General features: G+C 32.1%; 1 protein-coding gene across 1 annotated transcript in view; it reads left to right on the forward strand.

The window, feature by feature from the left end:
* Nucleotides 1-1,083: 1,083 nt before the first annotated feature.
* The window catches only part of LOC106458341 (glutamate-gated chloride channel-like), an 80,730-nt gene continuing 66,304 nt past the window's right edge, over nucleotides 1,084-15,509 (forward strand). Inside the window, exons 1-3 of the mRNA XM_022384895.1 lie at nucleotides 1,084-1,097; nucleotides 2,484-2,572; nucleotides 5,441-5,505. Of these exons, the coding sequence (XP_022240603.1) occupies nucleotides 1,084-1,097; nucleotides 2,484-2,572; nucleotides 5,441-5,505 (168 nt within the window). The remainder of the gene's footprint in view (nucleotides 1,098-2,483; nucleotides 2,573-5,440; nucleotides 5,506-15,509) is intronic.

A 15,509-nucleotide genomic window follows, 5' to 3' on the forward strand; every position in this document is an offset into this window, starting at 1 on the left:
AATCAACGATGGTAAAAGCTGAGGGGGTGAAGAAGTGTTTAACGCTTCTAGTCTCACCAGATTTAACTATTTGGTTATTTACCTTCTTTCTTTAACTGCAAGTGTCCTTTTGAATTTAATCTATTCCTATTTCTTTCTCTTCCTTCTGTGTGAATAAAATTTAGCCCTTTAACTGCAGGCTATGGTTTATTTCCACTCAACTTAAATTTACACCCACGATCAGATCCTGGAGCCTCTGTTATTGCGTTATTGTCTTTGACTTTAACTGCAGGCTATGGTTTATTTCCACTCAATTTAAATTTACACCCACCGATCAGATCCTGGAGCCTCTGTTATTGCGTTATTGTCTTTGACTTTTTGATTATCACATTTCTACGAACAATGTACAAACAATCGCCTTGCCTCATGATAATTATGAGACCATGTTCATATTATTTCCTACGCTGCTTACACAATGTTATGACTTATTAGCACACTTCATTATGATATTGATTCATTAAAAAGCAAAACGTTTTGGGAGTCTTAAGGAATGATTTGATTACTCACAGTTCTTAGCATCTTGTAAATAGTAAATAAAAATTTTTTCCTTTGTTAATCTATAAAAACAGAGGAAAACTTTTTATTTATTATTTACAAAGTACTAACAACTGTAGGTAATTAAATCATTTTTAGGACTGTAAATATGGTAAAATATTGTAAATAGTAAATAAAAATTTTTTCCTTTGTTAATCTATAAAAACAGAGGAAACTTTTTATTTATTATTTACAAAGTACTAACAACTGTAGGTAATTAAATCATTTTTAGGACTGTAAATATGGTAAACAAAGTTAACTACATATTTTTGGTCCTTAAATATAATCAAACCATTTCCATACAAACAAACAATACAGACAAAGTTCCTGCGAAGCCTTTATTTTTCAAATATATCTCTTTCTGTAAAAGTAGAAGAAAACAAACATGTACAGACCGTTGTCAGTTAATTTAATAATATAGGAATTCTGACAATCCAGTTTATAGAAGACTGACATGTAGACGCTAGGGATACAGAGGACACAATTTCTGGAGTTTTTTTTTTTTCGGAAATGTATGGGAAAATGTAAGTCACGCAACTACGAGCTTTCCATTTCAGAGAGAAACATTTAACATCTAACTTATATGTATATCCTCTCTCATGAAGTATGTTATTCTCAATATTTATGTCCTGACTCCAGTATAGTTGTATGCAGAATGTCCTACAGTTTTTGATGTCTTGCACTGTCCATAGTTTTTAACATTTTTATGCAATTAATATTTTAACCAGTTTCGTTACAGAGAAATAGCACTATTCTTTGACATGTTTATGGGCCAGGCCTGTGGTTAGCGTGTTGGGCTTCTTATCGATCATTCCAACTGCCCCCAGTGGCACAGCGGAATGTCTGCGGACTTACAACGCTAGAATCCGGGTTTCGATACCCGTGGTGGGCAGAGCACAGATAGCCCATTGTGTAGCTTTATGCTTAATTACAAACAAACAAATCATTCCAACTTTCAAAGAGCAACTACAAGCGTATTATAAAAGTGATAGTCAGTCTTGTCATCCGATTTAAGGAGTTAGACAAGCCCTTGTAGGGGAGAGGGTGCTGCTGACTGATTTCCTTTTCTTGTTTAATAATTTAAAACTATAAGGACGATTATACCTGAACCGTACGGTTCTCTGAACTGGTCGTTTAGCCCAAGTACTTATAAGACTGAAAATACAACTAACACCTTCGTTTTGTTTTTCAAGTTTTATAATTCAACTTCTTATGTTCACAGGATGGATTTTTTCTTTATCTTGTCTTTAATTTCTATCATTTTTAATTTGTATTTTAAACAATTGTTGCAGTTTTTTAATTAAATCTCTCCATCAGTGAGATCTAAGGCATTTTGTGAATTTCATAATCACGCTTTTAGTTAGCATTAAGTAAGTATTTAATATGGTTTCGAATTTTTAGCAATGATATTTTTATCTTAATAAAAGTACTCAAAATATTTGAATTTTGAAGTATTCATCAACTGTACTCTATTTGTGCGCTGAACATTAGTCATAAATTATGTTAAAAATTTTAATCTAGTTAGAAATTTACGTCAAAAACATATTATCAAATCCGTTTTGAGAATGTGATCGAATTTCACGATGAGTTGTTACCCTAATTTACGTTGCAAAACATATTATCAAAACCGTTTTGAGAAAATAATGGAATTTCAGGATGAGCTGTTACCCTATTTATGCACCAGAAAAAAGTGTTTTGTGTACTTGTTAATATACTTATTTTTACAAAATATTTGGAAAATTAGATCCATTAAGGGTTGACAACTAATTTGACAGTATTAAATACAGTAATTTTAGATCCATTATGGTTTGACAACTAATTTGACAATATTAAGTACTGTAATTTTAGATCCATTAAGGCTTGACAACTAATTTGACAGTATTAAGTACTGTAATAATTATTTTTTTCAGGACCAATGAGATTCTTTCAGAAACAAAATTTCATGAGTTGACCAAAGAAAAGAATTATGATCGGTTTATTCGTCCAAACGCCACTAACGGTAAGTCTATAAACATATAAACCAGAAATCCAACATTGGTATAGTTCATTTATTCGTCCCTAGAACCAGCATGATCCACATTAGTGCTTGAGTGTGCTTTATGTTTGTCAGTAACGTATTACCTTTGACAACAAGGCGTTTTTAGTGTTTTAGAAAATTAAGTTTATACACGATTATAATGATGTTACGTTGTTCAACGAACCTAAAATTTACGACAGTACTTAAAGCTAATGGCTAATTGTGGTGTGTTACCTAAGTGAGGTATACTCTATTATCTTTTAAACTTACTTTCATTAACAGTATTGGTTAGAATCTTTAGACTATCTATTTTTGCTATATTTAATTGTAATTTTTGTTTTTATATTTTTATTATAGAGGTTGTTTTCCATTGCGAGCTTAATAGTTGTACCTAGGACTAGTCTAAGTATTCTAAGCTGGCCGAATCACGTGAGATACTATTGGGTTTACAACCGAAAATATCGTTAAAAGCGAGAGTACACAACTGATGAAACAATACGCTCTAATCTATATACAGTCTTGGCCAAAATGTTTGCATATTTTGTAACATATTAGATCATTATTAATAAGATGGAATACAAATACACTAAGCACTGTCCAACTGAGAAATGCATGTTATATTAAACATCTACATATGTAACTTATATAATGGAACAGCTTATATGGACATCATGAACGATTTATTAGAACGGCAAATAATTTTATCAGACACCTGTAGAAAGATGTGTAATTCAGCATTTCACCTATCACAACAAAACCTTACTAAAGCATATATAATGACAAAATACAATATCAATTTATTATAAATAGCGTTTGTAACTTTATATCAGTTCATATTAAACATTAAGTACTTGGTTGGTCCTCCTCGTACTCTAATAACCTCCACAAAGCCACGTGGCATGCTGTCGATGAGGTTATTGATGTAATCCACTGTGATTTACTTCCAACTTGTCATTATAAGGCACTGCAACTCAGCTACAGTAGCTAGTTTAGGGTCGTGGTTAGCAATTTTCCGGCTCAGTTCTGCCCAACAGTTCTCAATGGAATTACAATCTGGAGACTTTGCTGGCCATGGCAATCTTGTAGCATCCTCTTGGTCGAGATAATCCTGTACAATATGCACAATGTGGGTATTAGCACTGTCATCCTGGAATAAAAAAATATTGACAAACTTTGCTCCATGTGATGCCTCTAGGAGGCGCCATTGACGTTTCCCCGGAAGATATGATGAGCAGTTTTTTACCGTGATGAATAGCTGCCCAAACGTATACTGCACCATCTCCTATGTGTTCTCTGTGGGAAAGATGTTTTTTCCTCATCTGTTCTCCAGGCAAACGACGAACACAAATCTTACCAAAGCTTTAACAAGCCGGAAACAGGACTCATCTGAAAGGATGACATGTCGCCAGTTGATATGCTGTCTTGCACGAATAACTTGGTGACGGCGGTGAATTTCGGTTAATATCGATTTGCAGATAGCCCTTCTTGCAAAATAATCTTGTTTGGTCAGTCTCCTATTTACTTCTTCTAGATATCCTGGAATGAATGTGTTCATACCATTCCTGTAATAAGGTTTTGCAAATATTGAGGTGTTAACCTGATCAAAACACGGTCATCTTGGGCATTAGTTTTTCGACGTCTACTAGTAGTCTTTCCAGTAGTCCGATGACGTTTCAGAATTCTGGATACAGTACACTGGGGGTACCCTACTGTTCTGGCAATGTCCGTTTGCTTCATACCATTTTTGGACAGTAGAACAATTTAACGCCCTATAACTTCTGGCACGTGACGAGGCATGACTCTACACCAAGTACATTGAAATTGTCTGAGCAAAACATTGATTTGTTCCGAAAAATATTATACCAAAAGCACGCCTTTTTACACAAAACACGTGTGTATCTGTGTTTTGAAAAATAAATTATAAAAACAATTTATACAGACCAGAATAACAAATCGTACTTGTTTGTCCAATCATACGCTACCTTCTCTGTTACTACTCGGGCATTTACTTAATAACTACTCCATGTATGCAGACAATAACATCAATAAAGAAAAGTATGCAAACATTTTGGCCAAGACTGTAAGTAAGGGCGTAAGAAAAATATATTTGGTCAGATATAGTTGATGTTTTAGTTATGCTATAAGTAAGTAGCTTGCTCTAATTGGACGTTAATTTTAACAACCCTTAATTTTTTTTGGAGGGGAGACAAAAAGTGAAATGTACTATATATTTTTTAATTCTTTAATATAAACTATAATTCTATACTATCAATGTATAATTAATATGTGATGCTGTTGATTGCTGTGATCTTTATTTTTAATAATGAAAGTTATTATATCGTTCTCTTAGTTTGCTAAAGGTCTACAATCTTTTTTTTTAATTTACGCTTTTAAGATTAACTGCATAATAAAAATAACAGCAATATATTACTTCAATGATTATAAATACTTCAAGCCATTAAAACATTTAAGTTAGAACTTTAATCGACATGAAGTCATTATAAATACAGAAAAATAAAAACGGTTAAAAATTCTCTAAATTATGTTCTAAAACTGGAAGGGAACGTATAATAAACATTCGATAAATTATTGAATTTGAATTTGAGTGTAGTCGAGACTGAATAATAACAGAGGAAACGAATTCATTTTGATTTGAAGTTAGATTATGCATTTATTCTATTTAAAAATGCGAATAATAGGCTAAAACTTCCTTTATGTATGACTACTATAGTGCATTAGATTTATAGAACATTATTGGTATAGCATCCTAGTACTGTGTCTACTAAAGCTAATTTAAGTATACCGACAAAAGCGACATCAAATCAATGTTTATTTTATTCTTTATTCAAGGGCCAGTTTTTACGGATGTGCAGCTAGAAGTGGGCTATTTAGGAGAAATAGATTCTAAAGCAATGGTGAGATTGAATTTCAGATTTTGGAGCTTTAAATTTTACACATGGAAAGGATTGTTATATATTTCCTCTTCCTGTTAACCTTCAGCCAAACATGAAAAGTACCAACACAAATAAACTTCAGAAATGGACGTAGCAGGAATGTACTGTCCGTGCTATGTCTGTCTCTTCACTTTTATGTTTTGTATGTTATGGGAATTTAATGAGTTTTATCAACCACACTATCGGTTTTCATCGAGCTGGTGTGAATAAGGTACGGCTTTCCTCGAAAGCCTACAATCAGTTTGAAACGGCAAAGAGAGATTTTTCTGATATTAACACCAAAGTACCTATGAAGTGGGATTGATTTACGATACAACGAAGAGTGGAAATAACCATATTCATTTCAAAAGTGGAATTTAAATAAACGTTTAATGCATGAAAAAAAAAGAAACATCGTCAAAACCTAGATTGAGGAAGTAAAGACTATTTCTAATAATGTATATAAAATAGCTGAAGATTATAAGAGTCAGTAAAGATGGCAATAAAACAGTAATAAATATATATACACTGGTAATGCTGAAGGAACTAAGATTAGTGAGCAACAATTTAAATTTCGTTTATTTAAGTCTCTTAATGATCAGTGTGTTTTAGTGTAGTCAGTGGATTGGAAATTGTAAGCCTTTAGCTTATCATTTATTAAAGGTCATTCTTACTTTAGTCACGTCCTGCACGTGAGACACAAAAGCACGTGACTCCACCTAATATCAAGGGGGAAAATATCGAATGTACATAGCTGGGAAACAAGCTACAGCAGATAAATTTACTCTAATAAAACAAATAGACTCATTTATGAAACACGTTAAATAAAAAAATGACATGTAAAAAATATCAGTTATTTTACGTTCTATTATCTATGAATTTATGCATAATTATTAAATTCTTCGGAAAATTTTCTAAATAATAACTCCACGAAAATGTGTAAAATATAAAAAAAGAAAATTTTAAACGTGTAAATAAATGTGTTTATTTAGTTTATGGGAATAGCAGAAGATACCATTGGTTTGGTTGCTATGAGATAACAAGCCTTATAATTAAATATTTTTTGCTTCAATATTTCATTTGTAAGCAACAAAGAAAAAAATGTGAGGTTCCAATAATCAGTATTTCTAATAACGAAAGTTTGTTCAGTTATGCATGTTTTATTTATTTCGTGTGATTGAGCAAGCAGAAAGAATTTCAGAAAATTATTAGCTTACACTTCTAACGATATGGCCCGGCATGGCCAAGTGGTTAGGGCGCTCGACTCGCAATCTGAGGGTTGCGGGTTCGAATCACTGTCACACCAAACGTACTCGCCCTTTCAGCCGTGGGGGTCAATCCCACTATTCGTTGGTAAAAGAGTACCCCAAGAGTTGGCGGTGGGTGGTGATGACTAGCTGCCTTCCCTTTAGTCTTACACTGCTAAATTAGGGACGACCAGCGTAGATAACCCTCGTGTAGCTTTGCGCTAAATTCAAAACAAACAAACAATTCTAACGATCTTCTTCAAAGAGTTTACTGGATTTATTAGGTTCTTTATTATTTGTTGGTTTTTGCTACCCAAATTGTTGAATAATTCATACTTTTATTATTATGAGTCTTGTCAGTAAGAATAAATTTACATGAGTAACCTATTCGCAGAGATTACGTCACTCTATTTGTTCTGTTGATGGTTAATAACTTTTCATAAATTGTTATAATGTTTAATTGAATAATAGTTGTGAGTGAGTGACCACAATTATAGACAATTCTTAATGACAATTGAGATCAACAATCTACATACTTTCAGCTTTGAATTTCTTTACATGTTAATTATTTTGATAATTATAATGTTAAGCAAGCTAATCTGTACAGCAAGTGGTAACATTTTCAACCTTCATAACTTACAAAACTCTTGGTTGCTAATTAGATCTCGATTGTCGACGTGATTACGACCCATTCATACTTTGTAAAAATACTGTATTTTAAAATGTGCAATAGGCTTTTTTCTTATTGGTAAATGTGAAGATATTGTCTTTTCATGATAAGCCTATAAGACAACGAACGAAAACAACTAAAATTTCCAAACTTCAACATGGATTAGTAGTAGTTGACCAATTAGAAGGAATGTCGGCCGCCAAAAGACATTAAAGTCTATCAAAAATGGCAATCGAAAACGATTACGTCTACAAGCAGGAAAAAAACTGAATGCCACTAACTTCTGGTGACTGAACGTAGACGATTAGATACGCGTATAAAGTGAAACGGACATCACATTGTTTCGCAGCTGACCGATTCGTTAATTAATATTCAGAATGCAAAGGAGATTAGAAAAAAAAAACATCTGAAAATAAACAGCTTATCCTAGATGCAAACAGGAAACGCGGTTTCTGTGGAACATGATATGCAAACTGTGGAGAATGAAAGATGTGATGTGAAATTATGAGTAGCTTTTCAGTGTTTTCTGTAGTTCCCTCCCCTGGTGGGTCAGCGGTAAGCTTACGCATTTACAATGCTAATATCCGGGGTTCGATTATTTGCCGTGAACAGAGAGCGAAAACAAACAAAAACTGTTTGTTGCCTGTATAATAGTAGAGTAAAATGTCGAGAAAACCACATGAGCGATGTGATCTTTGTTTTGTTGTTTAAACAGTAGAAGCCGCTGAAGGTGGTATGATGTTATGGAAATGTTCTTGTAGTAGAGGTATGGTCCATTAAATTCTTAATTCATTGATTTCTAATTCTCAGTATACAGTATGCAGTGTACAACTCGCAAAATTTACGCGCGCGTTTATAGCAGTCGCAGTCCAAGGGTTAAGAAAGGCATATATTATCGAAATTTACAATGAAACCAGCGTTTCAATCCTGCATGTAAATTTTGATAGACAAAAACGTAAAATTTACAGTACTCTTATTGTCCATAATTACTTTGTTTGGCTACCACAATCACTGAATAGTAGCCTAATTCAGCACATTTAGAATGGAATTAAACCTTGCATGATCTATTTGTATTTGTGAACTAATTGCACACCTTACTTCTCGACCAATGGGGCACAATCTATGTCATACTGAATCCAAGCTGTTATCAAGGCGAAAGGTAGTCAAATCCGATATTACGTGGCGGTTCTAATAAAATGGACATCCAGTTTATAGCTATCTTAAAAAGAACATAGCTTGAATGTTACACGTGTTTAAATAGACAGCGTAAAAGTAAAAAAAAAATCATGTAGAAAAGACTTGATAAGCGCGAATATAGCGCTATCGACATAATTAAAAGTGTAATATGAAAAATGCAGACCTTTTTTTTGTGCAAAGTGCGATTCATTTGAAAATAGTAACAGTTCGAAACATTAGAAACCAGAAATGCTCATGCACATAACTCAGAGACAAAGGTCTGACAATAGATAGCGTGTGTAATATTGGAAATAAAGGTCTCGAAATGTTTTCTTTGCAAACTTTCAATTCTTTACGTTCCTAGAAAACATGTCTTTCTATGTATTAGGACACGGAAAGAAAACAACTTCAAGAATTTTGTATAAGTTAAGTTTTAATGGTAGTATTACCAGTGTACGAACATTACATCGGCGGGTCAGTGTTTAAATAAATACACGTGCCTGCGAATTTAAACTTCATAAAAGTTCTTTTAGTTTTAATAACGGAATTTTCATAATTCAGCTACGCAGATTTCGAAAATAATATTCTTTTTTTTTCTATCACTTAAGGATTTTTTACAAATCGGGAAGAAAAAAACAACAACTCTTACTTAGATCAAATTATTATTTCGTTTATCATAAGGAACATTTTATTATTATTATTATGTTTGTTAATAAAAATACAAACAAACTGAAGAAAAAGGAAAACATTGATGTTAAACGGATATGCATCCTCATTCATCCTGATTTTATTTGTGAAATCTACGTCTTTCAGTCTCAAAATTACGTGTTGTGGTCTTTTATGTATTGCGTCTGGAGCATCTCGTTTCAATGACCAGCAGTAATCAGCCATCATGCTGATGTTCCTCCTTCCCTGATACCTCATCTCCATTTCCCTGATGTCTTGATGAAACCTATCTCCTTGTTCTTCGCTGATGGCACCGAGATTTGCAGGGAAATAGTCGATATGTGAGTTTAAGAAATGAACTTTCAAGCTCATGTTACAACCCAACTCTTTGAATTTATCGAGCATGCTATTCACAATATTTTCGTAATTTGGGTATTTGTTGTTTCTAGAAAAATTGTCAATAACACCTATAAAGGCAAACCGCGCTTCCTTTTAATTTTTCTCATCATCCTTTTGAACTGTTCGTCCGAAGTCAATTTCCTAATATGAGGTCCAACAAAAATCCCTTCTTTAAGTTTCGCTTCTGAAAGAGCTGGGAACTTCCCACATAGATACTTGAAACAGTCGCCATCTTTGTCTAAGGTCTATACAAACTGCTTCATTAAGCCCAGTTTTATGTGAAATGGAGGTAATAGGACTTTCTTTGTGTCAATCAAACTTTTACGTTCAATGTTTTTCGATTCTGGTATCAGACTGACTCTGCGTGGCCATTGCTTCTTTAGCCAGTCCTGATTTCGTGCTCTGATATCCCATTCACACAAAAAACGGGGAACTTTGTATAAATGAATTGTTGACCCAATAACATACAAAGGACGTTTAAGTCTCCACAAAGTAGCCAACCATGTTATTTGTATTTGACCTTATTAAGAAGAAGTTCGAGATTTTCGTATGTTTCCTTCAAATGAACTGAATGAACAATAGGAACAGATTTATATATGTTACCATTGTGAAGGAGAACACCTTTTAGACTTCTTTTGGAGGAATCAATGAACAATCACCCCTCACTTGGTTCATAGATTGCAACTTCTAGCATTGGTATTAATTCAGCAATATTGTTGTAATAAACCAGTGAACTTTCTTGTGAAAAGTAAGGTATAAACTATTTCTCACGATTTGTGAAACCAGTAAAATGATGTCCCTGGAGAAAATAAGTTCTTAGCCCGAAGACTGGACCCAAAATGTCTGAAGAATCCTTTGGAAGACCCAAATCTTTAAGTTCACCTTGTGTAAAAAGTCATGGTTCACCAGACGTTTCAGGTTGAAAACAATCTCTATCATCATTTCTGTTGACATCAGATTCAAAATCAGATGAAACTGTATCACGATACTCTGGTGGAGTAGTACAGGTACATCAGGTCCATGAGCAACAGATCTTATAGCAGATTGAAGGTCTGGATAAGAAATTTCCTTTTTATTTTGTGTGTTGTAGCCTTGCACGTTACATGAGCAAAAACAGCAGTCATAACCGTGGATTCTAAGCTCACGCCAGACCATTGGAATTCCAAAAGACAAAAACATTTTCTTACCTTTAGTCCATTGTCTCAGCTCTTCGACACAAACGGTGCAAACTTTGTGCGGAGCCCATGATTTGTCTTGGTCTCACAGTTTTATTCCAAAATACGCGTAATACTTTTTTGACGAATTCTGTAATGTTTTACCTTTGTTTCTTTACAACAAATTTACCACAAATATAACACAGTATGTTTGGGTTATTTACGCACCTCTTGTTGCCATAGCGATAAACAAATAATATTGGAAAAAAGACAGAGTCAAAGTGCACGCACAAACAAATACTATCCAGAAATAATACGTCATGCAGCCTGTTAACTGTTTATATTCTAGCGATGTGTTTCTTGTGGGTTTTAGAACGATAGATAAGACTATTACGTCACGATTGGTCTTGAGAAATCTATAGCCATTGGTTGTCAATATTTTAAACATAACAAAATGTGACCATATTTCAATTAAAATGATTCACTTACGTAAAAGTACATATGACGTTTTGTGAAAAATCTGTAAATGATGGAGAAAAAAAATGGATATCATTTTCGGATTCAACGTGCAGAAATTACTGTAGAACATATAAAAATTTCAAGACAATAAAACCATCGCAGGCCTGTGTTATTAATCAACTGAGTTGTACACAAAGCGTTTCTTAATACTAACATTAATTACTGAAGTAAAATATTATAAGTGGTGATAACCAGGAAACATTCTACATTTTTAATTATAGCTCCTATCAGATAATAACAACAAAGTACTGTGAAAAAATACACCAACTCATTTCTTTGTTTCTACCTGCATACAAATCTTAAAAAACAATGATGTGTACATTACTGCTATATTTATAGAACCATAATCTTCTATGTACATATTATGTATGTGTAGTATACAGTAAATAATATCACGTTAGTAGACATCCAAATACTATACATAAACTATTATCGTCGTATTACTAAACACCATAAGGCTATACATATTATGCAATGTCATATTTCTAGACAGCATAATACTACACATATTATGTTAATGTCATATTTCTAGACAACCTAACACCATACATATTATTTAATATCATTTTTCTAGACACTCTCATACCATACATATTATGTTAATGACATTCTAATACCATACATATTATGTTAATGTCATTTTTCTAGAGATACTAATACTATACATATTATGTTAATGTCATTTTTCTAGAGATACTAATACTATACATATTATGTTAATGCCATTTTTCTAGACATTCTAATACTATACATATTATACCAATGTCACATTTCTAGAGATACTAATACTATGCGTATTATGTCAGTGTCACACTTCTAGACATTCTAATACTATACATATTATACTAGTGTCACATTTCTAGAGATACTAATACTATGCATATTATGTTAATGTAATATTTCTAGACATACTAATACTATACATATTATATTAATGTCATATTTCTAGACATATTAATACCATACATATTATGTGAATTTCACACTTCTAGACATTCTAATACTATACATATTATACTAATGTTATTTTTTAGAGATACTAATATTATACATATTATGTTAATGTCATTATTATAGACATACTAATACTATACATGTTATGTTAATGTCATTTTTCTAGAGATACTAATACTATGCATATTATGTCAGTGTCACACTTCTAGACATTCTAATACTATACATATTATACTAGTGTCACATTTCTAGAGATATAATACTATGCATATTATGTTAATGTCATTTTTCTAGACATACTAATACTATACATATTATGTTAATGTAATATTTCTAGACACACTAATACTATACATATTATATTAATGTCATATTTCTAGACATATTAATACCATACATATTATGTGAATGTCACACTTCTAGACATTCTAATACTATACATATTATACTAATGTTATTTTTTAGAGATACTAATACTATACATATTATGTTAATGTCATTTTTCTAGACATACTAATACTATACATGTTATGTTAATGTCATTTTTCTAGAGATACTAAAACTATACATATTACGTTAATTTAATTTTTCTAAACATTCTATAACTATACATATTATATTAATGATAAATTTCTAGACATCCTAATGCAATACATATTATGCTAGTGTCGTATTTTTAGATATTCCACTACTATGCATATTATGCTAATGTCATATTTCTAGACATCCTAAGACTATACGTATTACGCAAATGTCATATATAGACATCATAAAATTATACATATTATATAAGGGCCATATTTGTAGACACCCTAGTAATATATATATACGTGAATCAAGTTTCTGTGGGTCTTAACGATAAACACTCAGTTTTATAGATATTTATGCTGCTACTTGATGTTTGTTTTAACGCTGCAAAATTTTCTAAAATCTTTATCCATAAGCAATTTAATATACCAGAAACATTAATAATAATCATAATTAAAACTATGGACAAAATTACATTAATGCCTACGTTACTATTTAAATGTTTTCATTATTCTCAAAAAACAATTATGGGTCTTTCTTAAACAACACGTCTATGCACTACACATTTGTTTAATATATGGGATTGTATTATCTTAAGTTTGTGAAATTACACTGCATGCAACCATAAAGGGTAATTGTAACGCATTTCTTCCGTTAATCTTTATACGTTTTTAACACAAAGTAGTTTCATGCAACCTCACAATTCCATAAAGTGGTGACGTAACGCATTTCTACTGTTAGAACCATTATACGTCGTTAACATGGAGTAGTTTGAATGCGTTCGTTTATGATTATAAAAGCAGTAACACAGTAACACGGACTTTTTTTTAATCCGTTCAGATCGTGAAGGTTGTGTTTCTGAATCTTATAAGATTTGCATTCCTGGTGTAAAGGTGCCTCCTTTCAACAATGATGCATCAATCTTTTATCTGTGAAGAAAACCAGCAGCGGTGGTAGAACTTAAGTGTAAAAATGAGAACTTATTTTAAACTGTTTATTTGCATTTAAACGCAAAGCTACGCAATGAACTATTTACGCTGTGCCCACCGCGGGTATCGAGTTGTGAATTCTAGTGGTATATGCCCTCTAGCTTACCGCTGAGCCATAGGATGATATTTGAAACCGATTAAATCAACCTTATGGAATATTTAAAGTTTGGTTTAGTACCTGATAGAATGTATTACAATTTAAATTGAAGATAAGTTTATGTAATGCAAAAGCGTAAGGAAATCTTTATGTTTTATTTACGTAATTCATTGGGTTAAGAAAAGAAAATGTAAAGGAATGACTAGAACTTCAGCTGTTGAGCAACATAACCTATAACAAGTAATTTGGATTTTACTACTGAAACCGTTAATCAGGAACTGATACTGACAACTAAGCCATAATGGACTTATTCTCTTGTGTTAATTTGTTAATGATATACTAAGTTATACTGAAGGGACGTTGGGAAACTGACGTGTATAACTGTGTGCATAAATGACTGTAGATTTCTCGAGGATGACGTAAATGTGCAAATAACTATCTTCGTCCTCCGATATCAGAAGTAGAATGTGGCGTTCATATTACTCGTGATCAGCGAAAACGTATTTCAATAAAATTGTAGAGAAGTGGTATTTTTGTTTCTATTTGATGAATCGTTTTAGTTGACGTTTCTCTACCAGATCTGTCTGTAAAGTATCTACAAAGTGTCTATCAGGAATGTTTGAAAAGTTGCTCAGTTGCTTTTGTATATCTATCAGAAGTATTTCAAAGATGCTCATTTCTGTGAAATCTCTTTCAGCTAATTCAAAGTCTGTTTAGTTTCTGTAGTATATCTGTCAGAACAATTTCACAGCCTCACAAAACTTTTTACCGGTTATATGTACTAAAACTTTTGTTTTATTTTATTCACAACGTTTCACCAGGTTTACCTAGCATCGTCATGTGAGATACAAGGACTGAGGCTAACTAAATCTAATTAAAAAAACAGAATCGAGTAACAATCTATATAGTAATATAGAATAATAATATATTAATAAAGAATAGTAATATACGAGCATACGACTGACCAACTGTAAACAATGAAATAATTTATCAATGATCTTTCAGATTCAGGTATAATAAATAAAACTTTTAGGCCTGATTATAAATATTGAAATTCATTCTATATAAAAGAGAGAAGGGAATTAAAATAGAGAGAAATGAACACCTTTGTATTTGTTAAGGGTCATATTTTTTATCAATAGCGTTTCTTTTAATGTTGTTCTCTCTGCTGAGGATTTTTACATAAGAAGAATCACAAGAATGATTATTCCTAGACATGTTTTCAAAAACATGATATGGAGATTTTAAATGTTCATGCAAACGATTAAAAAGCTATTGTTTGTCTCATCAATATAACAGCTTTTGCGATCTGTACATTTAATTGTATACACATTTCGTGTATTATTCATATACTTTTTGTATAGCAGTTGACATATCTTTTTTACAGGTAAAAATGTAAATTGTACTTTAATATCAATTTTATACTCTCTGGTTGTTGTTAACCAAAATTTTTGATAGCATGAGATAAGTTTGATAAAATACAAGTAACAAGGACATATTCAGAACAATCATTTTCTGTGTCAATTTATGTCTTAGTTTCAAAAGAAGCAATTACTTTATTAACAACAGTGGGAGGAAAATAGTTTT

This window comes from Limulus polyphemus, unplaced genomic scaffold (genome assembly GCF_000517525.1).
Source record: "Limulus polyphemus unplaced genomic scaffold, Limulus_polyphemus-2.1.2 Scaffold22, whole genome shotgun sequence".
Taxonomy (NCBI): domain Eukaryota; kingdom Metazoa; phylum Arthropoda; class Merostomata; order Xiphosura; family Limulidae; genus Limulus; species Limulus polyphemus.